Source organism: Protomyctophum parallelum (genome assembly GCF_964188405.1).
Source record: "Protomyctophum parallelum genome assembly, chromosome: 20".
Classification (NCBI taxonomy): Eukaryota; Metazoa; Chordata; class Actinopteri; order Myctophiformes; family Myctophidae; genus Protomyctophum; species Protomyctophum parallelum.
Window position 1 is genome coordinate 32,110,582 of NC_139718.1, and position 24,417 is coordinate 32,134,998.

General features: G+C 43.2%; 1 protein-coding gene across 1 annotated transcript in view; it reads left to right on the plus strand.

Moving 5' to 3' along the window:
- syne2b (spectrin repeat containing, nuclear envelope 2b) overlaps positions 1 to 24,417 on the plus strand; it is a 186,481-nt gene that overhangs the window by 35,484 nt on the left and 126,580 nt on the right. Inside the window, exons 24-49 of the mRNA XM_083791824.1 lie at positions 36 to 3,392; positions 4,381 to 4,515; positions 4,989 to 5,114; positions 6,490 to 6,680; positions 7,109 to 7,190; positions 7,446 to 7,546; positions 7,952 to 8,072; positions 8,517 to 8,813; positions 9,334 to 9,929; positions 10,630 to 10,785; positions 11,204 to 11,354; positions 11,648 to 11,806; positions 12,741 to 12,908; positions 13,154 to 13,255; positions 14,316 to 14,516; positions 15,621 to 15,828; positions 16,751 to 16,863; positions 17,235 to 17,437; positions 17,885 to 17,992; positions 19,168 to 19,450; positions 19,608 to 19,937; positions 20,833 to 21,168; positions 21,692 to 21,988; positions 22,827 to 23,054; positions 23,529 to 23,645; positions 24,049 to 24,375. Of these exons, the coding sequence (XP_083647950.1) occupies positions 36 to 3,392; positions 4,381 to 4,515; positions 4,989 to 5,114; positions 6,490 to 6,680; positions 7,109 to 7,190; positions 7,446 to 7,546; positions 7,952 to 8,072; positions 8,517 to 8,813; positions 9,334 to 9,929; positions 10,630 to 10,785; positions 11,204 to 11,354; positions 11,648 to 11,806; positions 12,741 to 12,908; positions 13,154 to 13,255; positions 14,316 to 14,516; positions 15,621 to 15,828; positions 16,751 to 16,863; positions 17,235 to 17,437; positions 17,885 to 17,992; positions 19,168 to 19,450; positions 19,608 to 19,937; positions 20,833 to 21,168; positions 21,692 to 21,988; positions 22,827 to 23,054; positions 23,529 to 23,645; positions 24,049 to 24,375 (8,493 nt within the window). The remainder of the gene's footprint in view (positions 1 to 35; positions 3,393 to 4,380; positions 4,516 to 4,988; positions 5,115 to 6,489; positions 6,681 to 7,108; positions 7,191 to 7,445; positions 7,547 to 7,951; positions 8,073 to 8,516; positions 8,814 to 9,333; positions 9,930 to 10,629; positions 10,786 to 11,203; positions 11,355 to 11,647; positions 11,807 to 12,740; positions 12,909 to 13,153; positions 13,256 to 14,315; positions 14,517 to 15,620; positions 15,829 to 16,750; positions 16,864 to 17,234; positions 17,438 to 17,884; positions 17,993 to 19,167; positions 19,451 to 19,607; positions 19,938 to 20,832; positions 21,169 to 21,691; positions 21,989 to 22,826; positions 23,055 to 23,528; positions 23,646 to 24,048; positions 24,376 to 24,417) is intronic.

Consider the following 24,417-nt stretch of genomic DNA (forward strand, 5'->3'; position numbering starts at 1 on the left):
TCATTATTACACTTTGCATCCTGGTCCTGTTATAGGAAACGGTAGGCCTGCTGAGTAGCTTGGGAGCTAGGAGAGACAGAAGTAGAAGCCCTCCAGAGGAACAGCCTCCTCCACCCAAGATCTTCATACAGGCGGGTGAACAGGTTCCTCGACCCCCAGCAGACCCTTCCTCATCCACCCAACAGACAGTAAAACAACAGTCTCTGGTGCCAAAGATAGTGGTGCAGGAATATAGAGAGGAAAAGATGAGCTCTCCGCCCCTGCCGTATTCGTATGCGCAGGCTGTTACCCGGCCTCAATCACCACCAGAAGCCAGGAATAACGGTCACACACAGGTCTCACAGAAACCACCTCAGCCACCACATCAGCAAGAACAGAGACAGAGAGAACTACAACAACAAGAGTATAGACAAAGAGAACTACAACAACAAGAACAGAGACAGAGAGAACTACAGCAACAAGAACAGAGACAAAGAGAACTACAACAACAAGAACAGAGAGAACTACAACAACAAGAACAGAGACAGAGAGAACTACAACAACAAGAACAGAGACAGAGAGAACTACAACAACAAGAACAGAGACAGAGAGAACTACAACAACAAGAACAGAGAGAACTACAACAACAAGAGCAGAGACAAAGAGAACTACAGCAGCAAGAAGAACATAGACAGACAGAACTGCAACATGAGCAGCAACTACAGCAGCAGCAGCTAAAGCAGAAACTTCAGGAACCACCTTCACCACCTTTTAGCCCCCAGGATCTTCAGAGCAGAAAAGCTAAAGGCAGGAAATATCGTCCCTGGCTGCAGATGAAAGTGCCACATCAGGCTGCTTCTCACACAGTGCCGTCTCCTAGTCCAATTCAGTCACCTAGTCCTGTTACGTCTCCTGTTACAATCCAGTCACCTAGTCCCGTTATGTCTCCTGTTACGATCCAGTCACCTAGTCCAATCCAGTCCCCTAGTCCGGTTCTGTCTCCTATCACTATCCAGTCTCCTAGCCCGGTTCAGTCTCCTGTTCCAGTCCAGATTTGTGCTCCAGCACCTAGCCACACTCAGCCGAAAGGAGATGTGGCTTCACCACCACTACCTCAACAACAACAACAACGTATTCAGCAGCAGCAACAACACATTCAGCAGCAACAACAAAAACAGATTCAACAGCAGCAGCAACAACAAAAACAGATTCAACAGCAGCAGCAACAACAAAAACAGATTCAACAGCAGCAGCAACAACAAATACAGATTCAACAGCAGCAGCAGCAAAAACACATACAGATTCAACAGCAGCAGCAGCAACAACAAATACAGATTCAACAGCAGCAACAACACAACATTCAGCAGCAACAACACATTCAACAGCAGCAACAACAACAACAACAGGTACAACGGATGCAACAAATACAACAACAAAAAGAACAGCAACAAATGGAACAACAGAAAATTCAACAGCAAAAACAGCTTCAGGTACAGCAGCAACAACAGCAAAAACAACAATCGCAACCACAGATCCAGATTCAGGCACATACACAGCCTCAGTTGCCTGTGAAGACACAATCCCAGCCTCAGCTTCAACCTCATACATGGGCTCCAGCCACATGTCAGTCTCCTAGTCAGCCCCAGGCTCAGCTCCAAGCTCCAGTACAGACATGGGCTCAGGTCAGATCGTCCTCACCTATGCAGGCCCATGCCCAAGCTCAACTCCAGGCCCAGATTCAACCTCCGTTGCCGTCCCACATCCAGCTACGTAGTCATCCTCAATCATGGGCCCCAGTGAGGTCCCCAATACCTATGTCAGCCCAGTCCCCCACTCCAATGGCCCAGCCACAAACACATGGTCAACCCTTGGCTCAGCCACAAATGCAAGGTCAGCCTATGGTCCAGCAACAAATGCATGCCCAGTCTAGGCCTCAGGTACAAACCCATGCCCAAACTATGGCCCAGCCTCAAACCCATGGCCAGCCGCAGAGTTGGTCTCAAGTTCGAGCCTCCTCCCCCATGCAGCCTCACCATCCACAGGCTCCAACTCAACCCCATCCTTACCCCCAGGGTTACCCACATGCCCAGACTCCACCCCAGCAGTGGGACCCCCAGCAAAGGCAGCCTCTTCATCAAGCCTTTCCCCTGCCCTTGGGTCAGACTCCACCAGCACAAGTTTATCCACCTAGCCAAGCTTCACCACAGCAATGGAGACCAGCTGGGCCACAACAAGTACCTCAGCAAGGACCCCTTAGATATCTTCCTCCGGGAGCACCATACAATCAACCTCAGTCGCAAGCACAGGCCCAGCCATGGGCTCATCCACTGGCCCAGATGGGGCCCCAGAGACCCATGCAGCAACAGACACAGGCTTATAATCTGACTCAGATGCAGCAAGGCCAGGTTGTGCACCAATCTTGGGTTCAGAATCAGCCACAAGCCTCGCCCCAACAGTATCCTCAGCCTTATCCTCAGCCTCATATCCAACCCTATCCACCATCTCAACCACAGCCGCAACGCCAACCTCATCCCCAATCTTCTTCACAAGCACAGTACCAACCTCAGCCCACGCCTCAGTCTCACCAGTCTACCCCACAAACTGCTCAGGTCCAGCCATGTCCGCAACCCAAACCTCAGGCTCAGGTGCCACCACAACCAAAACAGCCTCAATCACCTCCACCGGCCAAGATCCAGGTTCAGTCAACTACACTATCCAGGACCCAGGCCCAGTCACCTCCACTAGCCCAGACACAATCCCAGCACCCTCTCCCACCAAAGACCCAAGTAGAGTCACCTCCACCTGCCCAGACACAAACCCAGACCCCTCTCCCACCAAAGACCCAAGTAGAGTCACCTCCACCTGCCCAGACACAAATACAGCCCCCTCTCCCACCAATGACCCAAGCACAGTCACCTCCACCAGCCCAGACACAAACCCAGACCCCTCTCCCACCAAAGACCCAAGTAGAGTCACCTCCACCAGCCCAGAACCAAGCCATGTCACTTCCCCCACCAATGGCCAAAGCTCAGTCACCTCCACCATCCAACACCCAAGCCCAATTACCTCCCACACCAATGACCCAAGCAGCACAATCCAAAACGCAGGCTACACCGCAAGCTAAACCGCAATCACCCCCAGAAGCAAAGCATCAACCCCAAGCACAGCCCAAGCCCCAACCACTCCAGCCTCATGTCTTGCAGACCACCCCCGAGTCCCCAGAGCTTCGTATCAACCCTCAGGCTCTGGTCCAGGCCCCTCCTCAGGCCTATACAGAGGCCTATGCTGAGGCCCAGGCTCTGGCCAGGAATGGTTTTGAGGAAGCCAAGCACTGTCTGCAGCAGCACATTCTGGAAGCTATTAATGTCTTCAAAGAAAAGTGCATCTCTTCTGAACAAGCATCTGTTAAAGAGGTAAACGTGATTATCAGTGTTTTCTTTTCCCAATAAGCTTCAACAATAACATTATAACTTTCCATCTTTAGAACTCAGCTTTGCACAGTAGTAAAAGTAATAGTGGTCCTATGAACGGACAATCAACAATCATTGGACAACCATTTCAGAACCCACCATACCTTTAACTGAAAAAGTATGTAATTATTTTTGTATGACACATTTGTTCAATTAAGAAGAATTTGCCATAGAAAAAAAATGTGGGTTCTGTACAGTATGTACAGTATTAAAAAATTAAAAAAATTGATGCTGCTATATAAATATTTGAAGTTTTTCAGAAAACTTAGGTCAGGCTTTAGAAGGCCTTAGGCCTAAATGGGTTGACCACTTCACCAACTTTCAACCTATCATCATACAATTAATTAGTCCTCAGTCCTCTCTAGTGCTCATTAGATGGCACCAATTCTGTCTACTCACTCAGTGTCTCAGAGGAGGGCTGTGGACAGCAGACAAACCTGCCTACCAGTGGCATCATGGGTAGACATTAGTAACTTAACTTTATATGTATTTATTGCTGCAAGAACAATGTATATTTCAGTATGCTAACCTTCCTGGAAGAGAAAGGCTGTAGTTTCAATTGGTTTGTAATCCCCATCGATGATGTCATTGGTAGGCACTGCAGGTGTAGGCATAATGAGATTTAGTGAGGACCAATTATACAAAGATAAGGTTCAAAATGTGTGAAGGGCTCCTTTAATTTCCAAGGAGAGAAGCACACTGTGCAGTTTTATTTTTTGCAGAGGGTTTTCTCAGAAGGATCTTAATAACCAAAGGCAGAGATTGTTTTTTTTATTATGACCAAGTCTTAAAAAAAAAAAAAAAGGAAATAATAGCTCCCAGCATACACAATACAAAATAAAGACATCTCACAAAATCCTTTTTCATTTTAAAGTCCAACTGCTCTTGATAGGAGATCTGCTCATTCATTCTGTCACTGCTTCTTTCCCAGGAGACTCTGAGGGCTCTTGACCCTGAGCTACTTGAGGAGTTCCTCAGGGCAGCTGAGGGCATGGAGGCCTTTTGCACCCCATTCCAACTCAGAGACATGGAGTTCTTCACCCAGTCTGTCAGGACACAGTGGGAGGTAATCTAAGACTTTAACTGGCAGGGTTCATGTAACTGTACATGGGATATGTTTTAGTAATGGCTGAGTCTAAAAAATAATAATAGAATAAATACATAACTGAGCATGTTTCCGTTTTAATACATTACATTAAAACCAAGTTATTGACAAGGACAACAGCAGAGTAAATGTCCCTAGTACAAGAGTGACCCAGCAATATATCTTTATTCTAAATTGATTGTGTGAAAGAGTAGCGGCAGGGCATGGAGACAACTAAGTATTTTTTAATCGAATGTGTCTGTACATGTCTAAAAGTAATTGTGTAATAAATGTGCAACGGCATGTTGTGCCTTACTCAGTATTTTTCTTCAGATGGAATGTGACAGGTAATTGGGCTGTCATGGGTTGCTTACGTTTTGTAATAAATCATCTTATTATGTGTTCTAACATGTCCTATTATTTAATGTTTTATTTATCTATTTTTTATCACCCAGGCTGTGAGAGCTGACCTCGCAGCCTTTTCCCTACATTTAAAGTTTGAACAAAAGACGAAAGCATTTATTACGGCTGTTTTGCAGTGCGAGGCACACTTAGGCACCAGATTTGCAGCTGAAATACAGGTACCTGTAGCTCCGTCCCTCGTGCTGGTTAGCAGACATGCTAAGGTGGACGGGAATGCAGCCAGCCTTTTGGATTCATATCGTAACATGCTGTATGGTGAACAGGGACAAAGCTCGCTCTTTGCATTCACAATTTCTGTTTCTCTCACTTCTTCTATGCTTTCGTGGAGATTGTCTCAATGGGACTCAATTGGTAAACACAATTATTTGCTTCTGGTGTATGTATTGAATTGATGATTCTATTTTAGAGCAGATGTCCTCAACTGCACTGGAAGCAGGATTTTACGAGGTCAGGACTTCTTGTTTGACTACATTACTTGATTTTTGTTACAGTAGGCTATATCAGAGGCTGTGACTCAAATTGGTTGGTTAAAATGCTGCCTACAAAGACAGCCATCAAAGGCAAGACAGCGTCAGAGCCGCATAAGTAGTTAATAATAATATAGTAAAATATTTCATGCTAAAGTTCCTTCATGTGACCAATGTTGAAGGCAGCCTTTTATTTTTGGTCTTAAGTAATGTAAATTATACATGATGTGAATTGTGAACATGCACGTTACATCATTTCAGACTCAAGAAGTTTATCCTTCAACTTCTTGTTTATGCCCCAAAATGACTGGATATAGCTTTGTAGCAATTTGTCGATTATACCTTAAACGTTGAATGTTCTAATCATGTATACTACATCATTTTACATGGAGGTGCTGCCCTGTACCTATTGCCCACCTATCCTGTTACCAACAAGGCTGGCAACAGGCAGCTGCCCTCAGTTTGAGACACACACACAGTTTGTGTTCAAATTATTTTAGCAAAATATGCAAAAACTCGATAATCATGTTAGCTTAATTTTTTTTTTAAATCATGTTACATTAATGGACATGCTCTCTGTTGGAGAAACAAATATCAACATATGATACTGTATATACAACAAAATGAATGAAGAATGGTTTATTTGGGACATCTGAGATTGATTCGGACTTGAGGCTCTTTGCTGCATGTCCATCTTTCTCTGGCCTTGTTTTCCTGTCTCGCTCCTCTGAACACTATTTGAATAAAGCATGAAAATTCCAAAAAAGAAAGGAAGGCCCACTTCTGTCGGCTGCTGATTTGTTGCCATGTGGGTTGGTTGACTGTACCCTTAAATTCTTGTTTTCTTCCCATAATGAATAATGGATATTTTCCCTCCCTCCCTCCCCTCATGTTTTTCAGTGTATTTTTTTAAAACATTAATTCATATTGATCAGTCAATTACACAATTTTAGTTGTGCTCCTTGCTCTGCTTACCCTACACTTCATCTGCCTTTGTAGGGCAGATGATTCAACTCATAAGAAAAAACTTTCTATAAACTAGTATATGTTTTGTCATGGTTACCAGGCCTGTTTCTCAGTGGAGGGCAGCTTAGCCCAGGCTGGACAGCACCTCCAGAACCTAAAGGAACTGTGTGACACATTGAGCCCGGAAGACGCACACCGCCTGGCCCAGGCTCAACTCAGAGAGTGTGAGAAGAGACTGGCTGCCATCCAGCGGCAGTTCAGTGGGGATGAAATGCCACCTTCTGATGCTGGGTGAGAGGCTTACCTTAGTGTGATGTTTAGTGCAGTTTGGTGTAGTTTTACTTGATTTTGTTTTGTGTACATTTTATTTGGTTTGGTGTAAGTGGAACATATTTTTGCTTAGCTTGTAACTTAATAACTTTTCCATTGTGGAGAATGGAGATACAGTAGTACTATTTGTCTTCTTTTTGGTTGGTTGCAGCTTGTTTTCTGTTTTTCTACTTTGCATGAGGTTCATCAGCAACCAAGCAAGAGTACCATTAATTCAACCATAACATGGTTTAGTATATTATATTATACAGTATTGTCCAGGGCCCAATCCTTTTCTTTTTTTCCTATAGCTACCCCTGCTTTTACATGCAAATGAGCAAAAGAGAGAAGAAGCCCAGTGGTCATAATATATTGAATCTTTTATTTTTCTTCTCCATTTTCTTCCCCAGGGTTCCTGTTGAACACAGTCAAGATCTGACCCAGCAGCAAGAACCCACAATGTCAAGTGACAAACATCAAGTTTCAACTGAGGTGCCAGTTATATTCTCTCTCTCTCTCTCTCTCTCTCTCTCTCTCTCTCTCTCTCTCTCTCTCTCTCTCTCTCTCACTCTCTCTGTGTGTGTGCGTGTATTTATTCAGGAAGGGCTTTGCAGAGAAAACATATAATTCTTGCAGTAGCATATACAGTACATTCAGTTCACAACACATGCACATGGGAGTTGCCCAGTACAGCCACAACGGTTTGTTATTAAGCTGTCACTATTTGGTTTTTACTCTGTTTATCAGGTACAGCAAGTGATTGTGAAGAAATCTTTTGTGGAAAAAAGGGTGATTGAAAAGCAGCCTTCTTTAGAGGAAGATCTGGCCAGAAAGGAGGCTTTGGAAAGGTAGACTTAATTTCTGATTTTTGTTTCAAATTATTTTGTAATGTCGGTAAGCAAATATGTCTGAGAAAAAGAAGAGATGCCATAATTGTCGTTACAATTACCTTGCACAGTATGTTGTTTTAATAGATTTTTTTATATCATTTTTGAGACGGAATATGATGTGTGTAAATACTATTTCAAAAGTACATACAGTTACTGTTTTACTACTGTTCAAGCTTCACTTCAGTGTAGTAACATTTTGTATTGTTATTTCATGTTAACACAAATAAACAGACAACTACAATGCCATTTTGCATTGGGTCACCATCCACAGGACCACAAATGACATTATGAACTAAACCAGGCAAAATTATGCATCAAAACAGTACAAATCCTTCATCGATTTCTTAACTGCTACATTCCCAGATTCGAGAACTCTAAGAAGGCCCTACAAGCCCAGTTGGCAAAAAATGAACAGAGCATCCAGGATGTCTCCAACGACTCTCTCTCTCTCAAAGGACTGCACACACGGCTGCAGGAAATACAGGTACTGTACAGTTCTATATAATTATATTTAGCCTACAACTACTGTACTTAAGAAGCATTGCATTACAGTTTATCATGACAGCACAAGATGACAGACTAACTGTTAATCCCTGAAGCGATATTGGAACAATAGGACCTTTAAGTAACAGGATATCAAATTTAGATAAAGCTACACTCAAGTCTCTACAAAATCTAAATCAGATTATACAAGATATCAGCGGCTGACCGAATACTCTAGTTAATGCATTGTGAATGTATACATTATAATTGTATATATTTAGTTATTTTTGGTTGTACCAACTTTCACCATGACATTTTTTACATAACCTTCACAAACATGGCTTTAATCTGCACTTGAAATAAGACACATTCACAGCAGCTTGTACAATGATATTCAGTTGTGACGGCACCTTCTCGAGATCACTGTCCTCCCTTCCCCTCACAGTTCCTGCGCCAGGAGACTGAGGCCCTTTGGTCGGACTTCAATAACCAGTGCTCCCAGCGTTCCCAGGCTGGGAAGGAGGGGCTGGAGCAGGACAGGGCGGAGCTCAAGGAGCAGTGGCGGAGCCAGCAGGGTGACCTCCAGAGGAGAGGCAGCTCCCTGGGTGCCGCCCTCAGACAGATCGACTCCACAGAAAACCACATGGTGGACTTCACGGACAGACTGGACCGGTACCTCCGTCAGCCCAAAGACGTTACCAACTTTACCCTGGCTAGTACCAACATCCTCACTGATATTAAGGTCAGTGTGGTTTGTCTTCTCTGTTGTTCATTTCCAGTGGCTGGAACAGCTCTGTCAAAGCTATTATTAATTATTAATTTGGAACAGCGTCAATAGTCAAAGCTATTATTTTGCTGAAACACTTTCAGCATAATAATTATATTTCTTCAGTTCTTTGTTTCTTCTTTCTGACAGCAATTAGATCACAGTATCCAGAACAAGTTGGACCAAACAAAACAAACTAACAAACATTTTGACACTAATTAAAAAGTTACACACTGCAGTGTATACGGCTTTGTCGAGTGTCTTATCTATACGAACACAATTGGCCTGGGGAGGTTTGCCGGGCAGAGAGGGTGATAATTGTCATTGCATGCACTCCTATGGTCTGGGGGCGGCACCTGTCAGCAGGGAGGAGAACGAAGGCTCTACATCCTCTCGGTGGGGGCTCCACAATCAGACACTGGCCAGTAGCAAAAAAAGAAAAAGGGGTAGAAAAATGAATAATAATAATAATAATAATACGTTTATCCTCTTATAGGAACTGGAAGGCGGCATCCAAAGTGAACTGGACCAGTTGTCCCGTCTGGACTCTGAGTCCAGCGACCTTGACCCTCGTGACAGTGCTCCTCTGATCCGTGAGGTGGAGACCCACAGGACCAGCTTGGACCAGCTCCGCCAGCAGGTCCGCAAGAGCGAGGCAGCCGCCCGTGCCCTCGACCGCTTCCTTATGTCCCTGCGCACTGTGGACCAGGACATCTCTGGGGTGCAGGCTGCCCCCTGCAGCGACCCCACTGTACTGCAGGACTGTCGCTCTAAGTTGACCCTCATCAGGGGAAGCACAGATAGCCTCAGAGACAAAGCCCCACAGCTGGATCTCCTCCTCCAGGGAGCCAGGCTAACGGTGACCAGGGACGGTTCCCCGGCCTCCTGTCTGGACATGGTGGCTGCCCTGGTACGGAGGCTGGGGGAGGTGGACGCCGGACTGGCTACCCAGCAGCAGAGTGTCCAGAAGGAGACACAGAGCAGGTCTCTGGGGCTGAGGAAAAGGACCCTACTGGGAGAGCTGAGGAAGATCCAGGAGAATGCAGAAAAGCAGGGGTTGAAGGAACCCACCATGCCTGCTGTACAGCAGAGGTGTGTGTCTGTCTGTCTGTCTGTCTGTCTGTCTGTCCATCCGTCCGTCCGTCCGTCGCCATTTATTCACAATCACTGGCACTGTACTGTAGGCTGGCGACAAACGAGGTTGAGAATACCAAATCATAGGTACTGCAAGTGGAACTACATTTTCTCTCTTACACAGGTTTGATGTGTCCAGGATGTAAACAAAGCTACTTGTGGGAGTCAGAGGCACGTGTCTCTTTTCACACAGAGAGAAAAAGAAGACCATTGGTTCATCAGTTAGGGGCTGTGGAAAAACCCTTGTTTTAACCAAAAACTATCTGAGATAAATATTTTTTTCTGAATCACTCAAAGAGATAATATTCACATAAAGAACCAGTAACAACCAATAAAAAACCAGTAGTATTATTCACACATATCAAGCTGCACAGTTAAATTCCTGATGTGTTGGTCTTCCATTAAACCCAAGATATTCTTAACACACTATAATGCATTCGGTGCAGAGCAGTGGTTCTCAAACATTCTCATGCCAAGGGCAACACTGGTGTGGCCTTGTTGTGATAATGGAATGTGATTGGTGTGTAGAAATACATGGCTAATTACAGTAGAAGCACTTATTCAATGAGCAGACTGACAGCTGATTATTACATCTGGGGCTGCATGAACTACTGCCGCAATGCTTCATTTAAGTCAACAATAACCCTGTGTTCCCCAGGCTCCGAGCACTGTCAGACCTGGAGGCCCAGCTGCAGGCGCAGCGCTCTGAGCTGCAGAGCCTCCAGGAGGCGCAGACCTCACCAGAAGGAGGCGAGAACCCCCTGAAGGAGGTGGAGACTCAGTGGGAGGAGACGCAGAGAGCTGTGGCTGACAGGTACTGGAAGGCTGGAGTTACTGTCAGGACACCTTAGACTTAAGGCAGGGAAAGCATCCATCTCATTTTAGATTTTAGCTACAGTATATATCGTCGGGTGGAAACCTCATATGTCCAAAACTGTTACTTTTCAGGATTAAAATTCAAGAGTAGCAAAAGTAGAAGATCTACAAGCGTGAATTGCATTGCTTCACACACTGTTTCAAGCTTGTGGATCTTCTACTTTTGATGCTTTTGTGTGATGCTGTAGTATGATCAAGTAGGACATTAATAATATTGAGCAACATAGGTTTTTCAGAAAACGGTTTTAGAAGGCTTTTGTAGATTCGGCCTCAGGTTGTTCATTGGTTAAAAGACTGGACCTTTTCTTACTTTGATCATATTTTATTCAGTATTGTTATACTTGCGTCTGTTGCAGACAGGAACAGTGCAGTGTCTTGATGGAGCTCCTGAAGAAGTTCCAGGGTTGCCGTAGTTACCTTAGTAACACCATGCAGAAAGCCGAGCAGACCACCAGTGAGCAGGCATCCTACATGGGCAAGGAGAACCTGCAACGACTTATAGCCAAGGTGACATTCATATCACATACAGTAGTGTTGATTTAAACTGGTGGAGTTATATGGTCGCTCTTAAAGCTGATAGGGTGGCAGTTTCTCAAGTGAGTTTTGCTGTCATCTCCACTGATGGGTGTGGTTTCATGCAAATCGTGGTAAACTGTGGATTTTGACTTTCTGGAGTGAAAGAATATTGCTGTACACATCACATGTTCTCATCATTCTGCCACTAGATGGCAGGAACACACTGTAATAAAATTAATATTTTGTGTATGTGTTTGTCTGGTTGTGTTTGTTACTGTGCCTAGGTCCATGTTATTAAGGAGGACTTGAGTGGCCTCGGGGAGCGAATGGATGAGATGAGAGGCGTTTGCAGACAGCTACAGTCCCACCTCAAGAAGATCCCTGACTGTAGCGAGACTCCGTTTGAAGCTGAGGCTGATGTGCTGATGGACAGCTGGCTGGATGTACGACCTCCAACCATTAGGGTTATATTTAGTCTAATGCAACATCATTCTGTCCAGCTGTGGGCCAAGATCCCAAATACCTCACACATAATTCATTGGGACAATTATATGTGGTTCACAACATTTTAGTACGGTAGTTGTAATCTTTGATAATTCTGGGTTCCGTGATAAGATGCAAAAGTTCTCATTTGAGTCTCAGCATGAAAGCGGTTATAACCCCTGCAGCAGTGGTTTTTAAAGTATGGTTATAATAATGATAGTGATAATGATAATTACATTTAAATTCAAATTCAATTCATAAGACTATTCATGTCAACAAAATCTTGAACATTTTCAAAACATTTTTTGAGGGGCATGGCTTTTGAAGATTACGTTATATGGCAGCCAAGTCTATGGGATTTAATGTTTGTTTAGGGCACTAACTGACGATATAAGACGTCATGTGTGTTGATATAAATACAGTGGGTTCCCCTCACTTCACACAGTGTCATTTTTGAGGGGCGCTAGCCCCTCCTAATATATACAGCTTTTGTCCCCACACGTTCTCATATTTGCTATTGACAATGAAAGGAGAAATTAGGTCATATGCGCCTCAAATATGACGTAAATTTGTGGCAACACAAACATTAAATGCCAATGAAGGGAAAGTGTACGTCATATGTACTGTAGACGAGCAAATCGGCTAACCAATCGCATAAATTCATTTGTTCATGAGATGATGTATGATGATGTATAATGATACATTATTTTGTTTTGTTTAACTAAACTGGATGCTGAGCTGAAATGGGCTGCCAGTCTGAGTTGAATGTATTGATCCAACCCCAGCTGGACAGAACAGAACTGTAATGAACTGTATGTAAACTTAACAGAACTAAACATACTTTATCTACATCCGGACTTGACTGTATCTGCATCTGTTTTCTTGGTATACCAGGTAACAGAGAAGACAGACTCGTACATGGACAACCTGAAGGTAGGCCTGGAGCTGTGGGAGAAACAGTTGATGTTGGGTGGAGAGGTGGATGTCTGGGCCGGAGCCAAACTGGCCCTGTTCGCAGAGGGCCACCCCTTCCACAGCCAAGAGCAAGTCCTCACCATGAGAGTAAGATCCACATACTTACATATATTTTTCCTTCCATTCTCTATTTTCCTGAATTATGGTAAAGAGAAAAGTTGAAGTTGAGGTTGTCTGATTTACCGTAAACCTATAAAATCCAGAAAACCCAGTACACAAGGGATAAGCCCAGGGATTCTGCTGCAAGTGGTTGCATTGCAAATCCTTAGTGTGGACTGGGCTTTAAGCTTTAACAATGTTTTTTTTTTTCTCTCTCTCTTTTTTTTTAACAGGATGAGATCCATTCTCATGAGGAGAACATTGAACACTTCCATAAGAAGTCCATGGACATCCAGGAGATGCTGCAAAGCCAGGAGGCTCCACTGGAGCTACAGGTGAAGATCTGGAACGGGTTTTCTCAATGTTGTGTCCATATTGCATAGATATAGGATTAGCAGTGGAGCGTTCTCGCTCCACTGCTAATCTAGACTAATGATAAAGGTGTGTGTTTGTCACTTCATCTGTCTGCCCATTGAATGATCCACTGCCAAAATTCACCAAGCATATAACTTTCATATAACTAATGGCACAATACATCAGTGGCAAAGTCATAGTCTTGATTTGATTTTTATTTGGATCTCTTTTAGCCTTTCGGCTAATCTTCCAAGAGTCCAGAAATAAATTAAAACATAACACAATACATTATATTACATTACAAAATAGTACATTTCATTACAAAATTACATTTCAAATTACACTGATGTCAGTGAGTTAAATGTTACAACATAATAAAAATACCTATACCTCTAATCCTCAACTCATACAGCCGCACACACTCACGCACACACAGGCACAGCATATGCCTACCCACAGACAGATACAGTTCATTCACCTATCTATGGTGGACTATGCATGGCAGGGTCGTCCTCTTCCCTGAGCCAGCTGAAAACCTGACCGCATACCAACACAGAAACTAGAACAAAAAAACAAAATCACAGCATGATAGTGCATCAATAAAATCAATCTCAGCTATAGTGATGAGTTCCATAATTTAACTGCCCTAGAAATAAAAGATCGGCCTCCCATACTAGTTTTTATTTTTGGTAGAACATAAATATCTTTGTGTCTTGATCTTGTGTTGACCTGATGTTTATCTCGAACTAATGTTAATTTATTCTTTATGTTTACTGGTTTATTAGATGTTTTTATTTTAGAAATCAATGCAAGAGACTGTTTTCTTATGCATTCAAGTGCTGTGGGCCATCCCATTCTGTTATGCAGTTCACCCGTGTCAATTTCATACCCACATCTTAAGACCATTCTAGCTGCCTTGTTTAGTGTGATCTGTAGTTTTCTCATATCTGTCTGAGTTGCATTGCCCCATACTGCACAGCAATAGTTAACGTGACTGTCTGAATGTCTGAATGTAATCTTCCCAACTGTCTTCCTCCTCAGGTGATGGAGACCCAGCTGAAGAAGAGGATGGAGCAGGTGAAGGAGCTGTATGCTGACAGTACAGATGTGTTTGAGGAGTTAATCGCTGTGAAGAAACATCTGTCAGAGCAGATAGCAGAGTGCCAGGTGGCCATAGAGAACACCCAGGTCTCTATCAGCCAGATCAACATGTCAGAGCCCAAGGCCAACGCCACCATACAGGTGCAGTTAGTAGCTCTTTATGCTGCTAAATGTTTAGTTGTTACTGAATATGTTGCATTCATGGATGGTTCCCCCTCTTTTTTTTGTCTTTATCACCTTCTTCATCAATTCTGGGTTTTTCGTAGATTGTAATTAATGAAGAAATACACTGTAATAGAACAAAGCAGAGCATAATTATCCACTTAAGCCCTATATAATTTGTCGTACAACAAATGGCAAAAAATAGCAGATCTCAACACAAAAAGAAATTGTGTTTATTTTTGTTGCTATTATTATTATTCAAGTATTTGTATTGAAGTTTGTACATAAAACAGGACAGACAACAGATACATGACAGATACAGGAGAAACCAACAACACCAGTACTCAACATTCATGTATAAAATATAAAAGTCTGAAATACAATGTAAAAAACCCACAAATTGTACATTAATGACATCAACTATAACTGAACAACAAGTGGGTAAATGAAAATGAAAAGGGGGCGGGGGGATGGCCAATGACTACATAGAAAATACTACCGCAAAGTAGGTTAGAAACGGTTGCCAAACTCTGGTATATTTCTGAGTGAAGCCCCTGATTGTATATTTAAGTTCTTCGAGTTTGAGATGTGACATAACATCCTTTTTCCAATTAAATAGTATCAGGCGTCTGGCAAGTAAAGAGGAAAACGCTATAGCTTCAGCCTGATGAGTTGGTATTTGTATTCCCTCTGGAGGGGCACCAAACAGAGCCGTTATTGGATTGGGATCTATAGTTGAGTTACAAATATACGAGAAGGTATTAAATATCTCTGTCCAAAATGCAGTCAATCTGGGACACGACCAAAACATGTGGCTAAGCGTAGCAGACTCCTGACCACACCTGGCACAGGCTGGATCTGAGTCTGGATAGAATGTGGCTAGTCTGCCAGGGGATAAACATTTTATTAATTATTTTTCTCAAAACAGGGATGCAGAGGTTAAGCAAGCAAAATACCTTTCTCTACAGCTGCAGTGCCATTTGTACTATATTCACTGGTTTATGTCTCATCCACAACAGTATCGCCAGTACAACCGAAAGAAACTTTGACTGTACATATCTTACATTGTTTCCCCTCCAACAGCATCTGTGTGATGATCTGGGGGCACAGGAGGAGCGTGCAGAGGCTGTGTTGAAGGAGGTGGGGTTGGTGTCCAGTGTGGCTAGTCCTCAGGTGGTGGAGGTTCTGTCTACTGACTGTACCAGGCTCAGAGAGACCATCTCGCACACCAAGGACAGCATCCGCCTGAAGAGAGTGGAAGCAGAGAAAGGCCTGCTCAAAGTCATAACAGGTCAGAGTTAGATACTCATTTATTTATTACATTATTAAATTATTAAAGCTCTATTTAAGGTATAATGCATCCGATATAAAACAGCAATGACAGGACAACCAAGTTGGCATTTATTTTAAGATTATTTCCAAGAGAAAGCATGGTGGGTCCAGGAATGTGTGTTGTGTAACACATAATCACAATCAAGAGCTTTCAAGACCATCTTTATTATCCCAGAGGGGCAATTTGTTGCACAGCCAGTGCAGTAAATACACACACCAATCAACACACAAACACAAGACAAGAAACATAGAATGATATAATGTTATTCAAAAGGCCAATAGCAACAGGGAAATTTTGTTTTTCATCTGCAACCAAATTGAAATAACTTACATAATAACTTACAACTCACATATCATTCTCCGTCTTCACTTTCCCTTTGCTGTCTCTCCACTGTACTGTCAATTAAAATAGAAACTAATGTACAGTAGGAGGAAGTAAAGTCCTTACTCAAAACAACTAAAGAAAAAGTGCAGGATAAATCAAAGTAAAGCAAAAAAAAGGGAAGACACGCTAAAGTGGACACTTTATGTCCTGTCATCATCATCATTATCATTATCTGACAGCAGGAGCGAGAGCCAGGATGACATGAGGATTTCTTTATTTTTTCAAGCGTTTGAAAATGGCTCCACTAATGATCCTTTTGTCTTTCTTGGATTCAGACGCTGTGTGAATGCTAGTCTGAACCAACACTAAAATGCAGTATATTTCATGCTTTTGAAAATGCCACGTGGAGATTTTTTTCCTTTTTTTCTTTACCTCTGTCAGACAAAGAGCCACATGATAAACACCCATTTTCTGGATTTGAAAATGTCACAGACATTTCAGAGTAGTTTCTGCCTGGTATTTCTCTCGGTAAACGTCTCTTCTGTCTCTCTGTCAGATGACAGCCAATCATTTGAGGAGTGGTTCCAGGATATACAGCTATCCGTCAACGAATGCTTTGAGAATCCTGAAAGCAGAGAAGATGTGGCCACTTCCCTCCAGAGACTGACTGTAAGTGGATGGATGGAAGGATGTATAATGTGGATAATTAACCCATTTTGGGCCGGGAACCCCTTTTGGTGTTAGCATTATGCTATGCTTTAGCTATTGAAAAAGAGCAGATCTACAAGCTCATAGCTTGTAGGTCTTGTAGGTTCTGAAAAATCGAAGAACGACTGACATAGAAACAGCTTTTTCAGAAAACTGTCAGGATGTAGAAGACATTTTTAGAATCTGATCTCAGGTCAAAATGGGTTAATAAATTAATCAGGGTTATGAAAGTGATGACACTTTCTTCCACTATGGGTCCTTTGACTCCTTTCCTTTCTGGTTGAAAGGATCGTCTGAAGTATAAACGAGTCCTCTGGTTTCTGTGCACTAAGGTTTTCCTGGCATCCAAGGATGGAGAGAGGCGTCTGGATCGGCTGAGGGAGCACCTGGAGAGAGCCGGAGGACAGGTCCCTCCTCAGTCACTGTCTCAGCTCGTCTCCTGGCTGAAGGAGCAGGGCGATGAGGTGGCCACCTTCAGAACTCACTGTCAGAACAGACAGAAGCAGATGGAGGCTGCCCATGGTGCCTTAAACAGGTAACTTTACCTGTTCCTGTTCTTTCACTGCAAGACTGGAAGAACAAGCAAATAAGTGATTAACCACATGTCATGAACCATAACGTCCCTATTCTGGACATGTCATAACAGACAAACATTAGGTGAAAATAATGGATGTGGTGTGAGTGTGTAGATGTGCTATAGTTTTGCAAAGAAATGTAGTGTCGAGGGGAAAAGGGAGGGGACCATGTTTAGAGCCATGGGGGACCCCAGTCAGTATAGTATGCTACATCCTTCATATACGGTTCAATTGGTTAATATTCAGAACTGAAATTCTGTATGCTCTCAATGAATATAATGATACCGTAATAAATCCTGGCCAACCTCTTGATTATGTGATGGGAATGTGGCATTGGCTACACATTTTGCTGAAACCGTAACTTGCTCATCAAATATAATTTCAACGTTGTGTGTTGCACTCTCCAGTCTGCAGGAGCAGTATGAGAAGTTCCGTGATTGGCTCCAGACCAAAGAGAAACAGTCACCTGAATCAAACCAAGTCAGCCGACTTGTCAAAGACCTTCACAATGAAAGGTACTGTAATCTAATATTGTGTACTGTTATCATAATGCTTTTTATTGTATATTCAGTCACCTCACAATAAAGACTCCCCAGGAGACCATCATCATACTTGACTTCAAGTGATCGTTGATGATTAATACTATATTAGAAATGGTGGTACTGGCCCAGGCCGTAGCGTAACGGTCTGGGCACCGGACTGGTAATCCAGTCGCAGTGTGCCGCGGGTTCGACTCCCGGACCCGACACGGCCTTTGCTGCATGTCATCCCCCCATCTCTCTCCCGTTTCCTGTCAGCCTACTGTCTGTCCCTTCAAAAATCAATAAAAGGCGTAAGCCGCAAAAAAATATCTTACAAAAAAAGAAATGGTGGTACTGGATCAGAGACACATTGACAGAGTCAAGGCACCGATGATATCTAATCTGAGGTTTGCTGAAGGTGTGCAGTATATGCCATGGAGCTGGGGACAGATACACTATGTTAGTATGTTAGTATCATAACGGCATTACCAAAAGTACCTAGTGAAGTAAATCATTCATAGCTTTAATGGAGGGTTATGATATGTGACCAGATTTGACTGGAAATTCCGCAAATTCCAGCTTTTCACCAGAGGAGTATTTTTTTTAATTTTTTTAAATGTGTTTATAGCACAGGCAGACTCTTCACATACTAGAGCATGTCTGAAAAAAATGTCTGAGCTGAAATCGACATGTAAATATGAAATAAATGCCCAAACATATAGCTAGGTGTAATGTTAGAGACCACAGAAGTGAACCTTTCAAGCCTGTTTTCTCAACTCGCTGTTTTCTGCAAGACATTACTCTATAAGCCATATCTCCAAAACTGGTGGGTCAAACTCAACAACCAATATGTCAATTTGAAGCTATGATTCCCTGCTTTCATATGACATGAAAAAACGAAATTCAAAACAATCCAATGGCAGTCCCTCAGTCAAATTTAGTCACATATAGTCTATTTCCATTTCCCAGGGGCATGGCAGTAAGGTCCTTACTAAGTGTACCACAACAAAAAAAGGTTCATACATTGACTTGATGGGACGAGATGGGACACGTTGTATGACAGTAGGGTAGTCCTTCATTGCTAAATGATACTGAGGAATTGGTTGTGCACTCAAGACTCAAGCAAGACTCAAGCAAGTCAAACTGTATGTGTCACCATGTCTCCCCAGTGGGAGAGCTGAAGCCCTGTGTGAAGTCCTGGCATCAGTACGGAAACAGGGAGTGAGAGCAGACAGTCTGCTGAAGGATGGGGACAACCTCCTACAGCGCTACCGGAACCTGCTGATCCGGCTGGAGAAGGAGTCAGAGTCCCAGAGCAGCCTGCAGGGGGAGTGCGACAGGTTCAGCACCCACGCACAGAGTACCAGGACGTGGATTACAGATGTGATCCAGCCACTCTCCTCCCAGACCAGCAAGACCCTGCATCCCGAGGAGAGGAAACAATGTGCACAGGTCAGTGAATAAGGATAAGAGTTGTAAGATTTCTGCCCTCTAAAAGTAAAACATTATATTTGAGGGCCCTTTCATTTTCTGTGTGTCATGTTATTGATGCTCTTTGAGTGCTTTAATGCAGCTTGCTATGAATTAATTTCCTCCACAATGTCTCCAGACCATCCTGAGGTCCAAGGCTGAGGGAGACTCCAAACTGACAGAGCTAAAGAAACAAGGCGAGGTTCTGTGTGAGAATGATAACTTGGATGCGAGCAAGAGACGAGAGGTGGAGCAGACGGTCAGAGACACAGAGGAGGAGTGGAGGAATGTCCTGCAGACTGCAGAGCAGACTCTTCACAAGGCTGAGAGACAGGCTGTCTTACACAGAGACTTTGAAGCTTTCAAAACCCAGAATGACAGCATCCAGTGCTGGATGAGAGACCACAAACACAACCTGCAGTCTCTGGGTAGTCACATGGACACTGAAGAAAGGCTACAAAAAACACAGGTATATTGGCAATACCTTTAACCATAATTACCATTTTATTGATGTTTGAGAACTTATTCTGTCCAAATTCCCAGTTAATGTCCTTAATAACAATCTTTTATATATCTTATATATACAGTATGTCCTTGGTGTAAGCATTCTCCCATATAGAAATATCATAATGTGATATTATTTAAATAGCATCGTGTCCTACAAACCCTCGCGCGCACTCAGATCAGCCAACGCAGGGAAGCTGGAAGTACCCTCACTAAAAACGCCGGGACAGCGCTCCACACGTCCCAAACTCTTCTCCCTTCTGGCTCCAAAACTGTGGAATGCACTTCCCATTGCAGTCAGAACTGCAGCATCACTCCCAATCTTCCGCCGTAGTCTGAAAACCCACCTTTTCAGACTCCATCATGGCCCATAGCACTTACCCCACCCCCTTAGATAGCATTTCTGTAGACTTAGATAGCATTTGATACAGACTTATAGCATGTTATGTAGACAGCACTATAATTGCATTGTATGTAGTCATAGCACGTCATAGTACATGTATAGCATAGTAGTATAGATGTATAGTTTATATGTATAGCTTCATTATATAGATATTCCACTGTTACTTTCTTAGCTTAAGCATGTTTCTTGATAAATGTTTTTATGTGATCTATTCCCATGCTTTTTTTGTTCTTGCTTAATGTAAGTCGCTCTGGATTAAGAGCGTCTGCTAAATACCTAAATTGTAAATTGTAAATTGTGTTCAAAGTCCCGTATCGAACAGCATCATCTTTATTTGACTTTCATGACCCCCTGGTCTCACTAACTACTGAAGCCAATGTTCCCGTAACCCCTTTTTGACCAGTTAATACTATTCATGCCCAGATGTATCTTGTTTCATGGTGGCCTTTGTTTTCAGACCATCCTGAATGCCAAGGCTGAAGGAAACTCAAAACTCCATGACCTGAAGAAACAGGCCCAGGGTCTGTGTGAGAAGGAGGATTTGGAGGAGAGCAGGAGACACGAGGTGGAGCGGACAGTCAGAGACACAGAGGAGGAGTGGAGGAGCATCCTGAAGGCTGCAGAGGACGCTCTCCGCAATGTTGAGCGACAGACTGTCTTAGACAAAGAATTTAAGGCTTTCAAAACCCAGAATGACAGTATCCATTCTTGGGTGAACGACCACAAACACAACCTGCAGTCTCTGAGTACTAGTAGTCACATGGACACTGAAGAAAGGCTACAGGTGACTAAGGTTAGTCTCAGACTGTATTTTTCCCCTTTTAGTTTCATTATGTGAAATTTTGTTGAACACAATTGTATACTAGATTGAAAAAAAGAAAAAAAAAAACGAATTCAGGTTGTTTTTAGGTGTAGGACTACTCGTGACGTGAGTAGGTGGGAATCTGTTTTGTGACCTGTGTCAAAGGTCGCCTACTTTCATAATGTGTTATCTGTCTTCACTTTACTGTCCATTAGATCAGAAAAAATCACACCTGTGATCATCGTAGATCATCATACATGATCTCATTCCGGCAATCAGAATTTGCGTCCTCACCTTCGTCATCAATGTTTGTGTTACGCAATGTTTGTGTTTACACAAACACTCAAAGTTGTCCATTCATTGTCAATGGCATTTCATGTTTGTGTTGGGACAAATTTTAGGTTACATACACTAAAATCTGGACATAGGAGGGGCTAGCGCCCCTCAAAAATACCTTTTTAAAAGGAAGTATTTTACACGATCCCCATACTGTCTAACTGTACGGTGTTCCCAGGCCATCCTGAATTCCAAGACTGAGGGAGACTCCATGCTGTCAGAGCTGAAGAGAAGAGCACAGTGTCTGTCCGAAGATGAGGAAAGCAGGAGAAAAGAGGTTGAGCAGATGGTCAGAGACACAGAGGACCTGTTGAGGACAGTCCTATTGTCCGCCAGAGAAGCAGAGGTCAAAAACCTGTTTGATGACTTTGAATCCCAGAAGAAAAGCAGCCAGGTGTGGATCCGAGAGAAGCAGCAGTGCCTTCAGTTCCTGGGCCGTCACATACCAACTGGAGAGAGATGCCACACGGCAGAGGTCTGCTTGCAGCACAGTATTTTGATTGCATATTCACCATTTTGTGGTTTCAACAAAACAAAACACCTTGTCATACCAGTATCAGTACTGTACATGTCGTTGTCTATTCACAGCTGCGGCCATACAGTATACAGTATATCGTACATAAACAGCCCATTTTCCCTTCAATGGCTTTCTTTTTTAGAATTAGCTAATTCATGCATAATTTTCTTTAAAACATTTCTGAATTTACCTATACTTAATATTTAAGTCAACATTGGCTAAAAACCTCACAGTGCGGTTAGGAAGTCATGGATGTTTCAATTTAGTTGGCCTTAATATGCCAGACTACTGTTATGGTACTATACATTCATTGTTGAATTCTTTAGCGGCCGTGGCGGTGGCTCAGGGGCAGAGTGGCTGGATGGTAACCGTAAGGTTGCCAGTTCGAACCCAGGCTCCCCCAGAGTTCGTGTCGAAGTGTCCTTGAGCAAGACACTGAACCTCTAATTGCTCCTGATGTGCTGGTTGGTGCCTTGCATGGTTTCCGTCGCCATCGGTGTATGAATGTGTGTGTGAATGGGTGAATGTAATGCCCAATCTATGTAAAGCGCCTTGGATAAAGGCGCTATATAAATGCACCATTTACGATTTACCATTTTTAGATAACTGTAATCAGGGTATAAAAGGGGTGTTTTTTGTCGCTTTTAGTTATACATTGTCACTTACATATCTTATATTTTGGGGAGAAACATTAAGGTCTGCACATCCGCTCCACTGCAGCCCTTTACCTTTCTTTATTTTTTAAGGAATCAGCCGCTTCCTGTTAACGGCTGACTCACATTTCTCTGCTCCTCAGGCCATACTGAACTCCAAGCCAGAGGGAGACTGCATCGTGAACAACCTAAGGCGACGAGGCCAGAGTCTGTGTGACCAGCAGGACGTGGAGGAGTGCCGGAAGCAGCAGTTCCAGCAGACGGTTCGAGACACAGAGGAGCTGTGGAGGGTAGTCCTCCAGTCCGCCAGGCAGGCTCTGGATGACGCAGAGGCCCAGATCGCCCAGGACACGGAGACTAGAGTGTGGGAGGTGAGACAGACAGACTTCTTATAGCTCATTGCCTGCCTGCTACACAGTCAAATATTTTGAGTGTTTATCTGATCTGTAAAGAGACTTATTTGCCATTATATGATTTTATTTTGAACATCAACATCCATCAAAACTGGACTTGCTATCTGCTCAGGAGGCACAACTCTCTCACTCCATTGTTTATATATACAGTATATTCTTCAAAAGGTGTGGTATGATCTCTGGTATCATTCATTAATATCATCACATGTAATGCTAGCTATGGTTCTCTTACAGATTTCTAAGCAAAATGTTGTAATCGGTTAAAAAGGGATACTTGGATTCAGAAATCAGGGAAAGGTGGAGCAAAAACAACATGCTGGATTAGAGATGGCGTCCAGTAAATGTCCTGGCCCATTTGTTCAGCGGACAAAGATTCAGTTGACAATGATGCTGAATACATCACCAAAAGGGCTGTTTTAATGTCTTTTTCAGTTGAGAGAATTTGACACCCATAAACAAGACACTGCAGCCTGGGTCAGAGACCTTCATCAGCACCTGAATGCCTTGAACAACAAAACAATGCCAGTGGACAGACTGCACACAGCACAGGTGAGTGTGGCCCATGACAGAACTAGTGGAAACGGATCAAGTACTTGAACGTACTCACACAGATGTAAAAAAGTATTATGACATTTACATTTTGAAAGCACAGACTGCTTGGACTTCAATCATTATTATTATTTTTTAGATAGGCCTAATTAACAGACAATTAATTATATAGTTTTTAACCACTCGAATAATACTTGTTGATAACTTAAGGGTCCCCATGGGTCCATAGTTGGTCCCCTACTTTTCCCTCCCTTTAGACTGAATCTCGCATTGTGAACTTGTAGATCAGCTATTTTCACCAAATGCTCACCTATTGTCAGGATGCTTGAATTCATATGACTAAGCTTCTATTTGAGAACAGTAGTGTTAGCTGCGGGTAACCCCCATGTGTGTGTGCCTTCAGGTCCTTCTCAGATCCAAGGCTGAGGGAGACTCCAAACTGGCCCAGCTGAAGAAACACTGCCAGGATCTGTGTCAGAATGAGGAGGAGGAGAGCAGGAGGAGAGAGCTGGAGCAGACGGTCAGAGACACAGAGGAGGAGTGGAGGACCGTCCTGCAGGCTGCAGAGGAGACCCTCCACAGGGCTGAGAGAGAATGTGCTCTAGAGGGTCTGTGCAGACAGTTTGAGGCCCAGAAAACTGAAACCAGAAGCTGGGTTGGAGACAAACAGCAGCTCCTCCATTCTCTGGACAGTCAGAAAGATCCAGAGAAGACAATAGACATCACACAGGTATGTTCATGACATTTATTCATTTGAATGGGCAAGTTAACA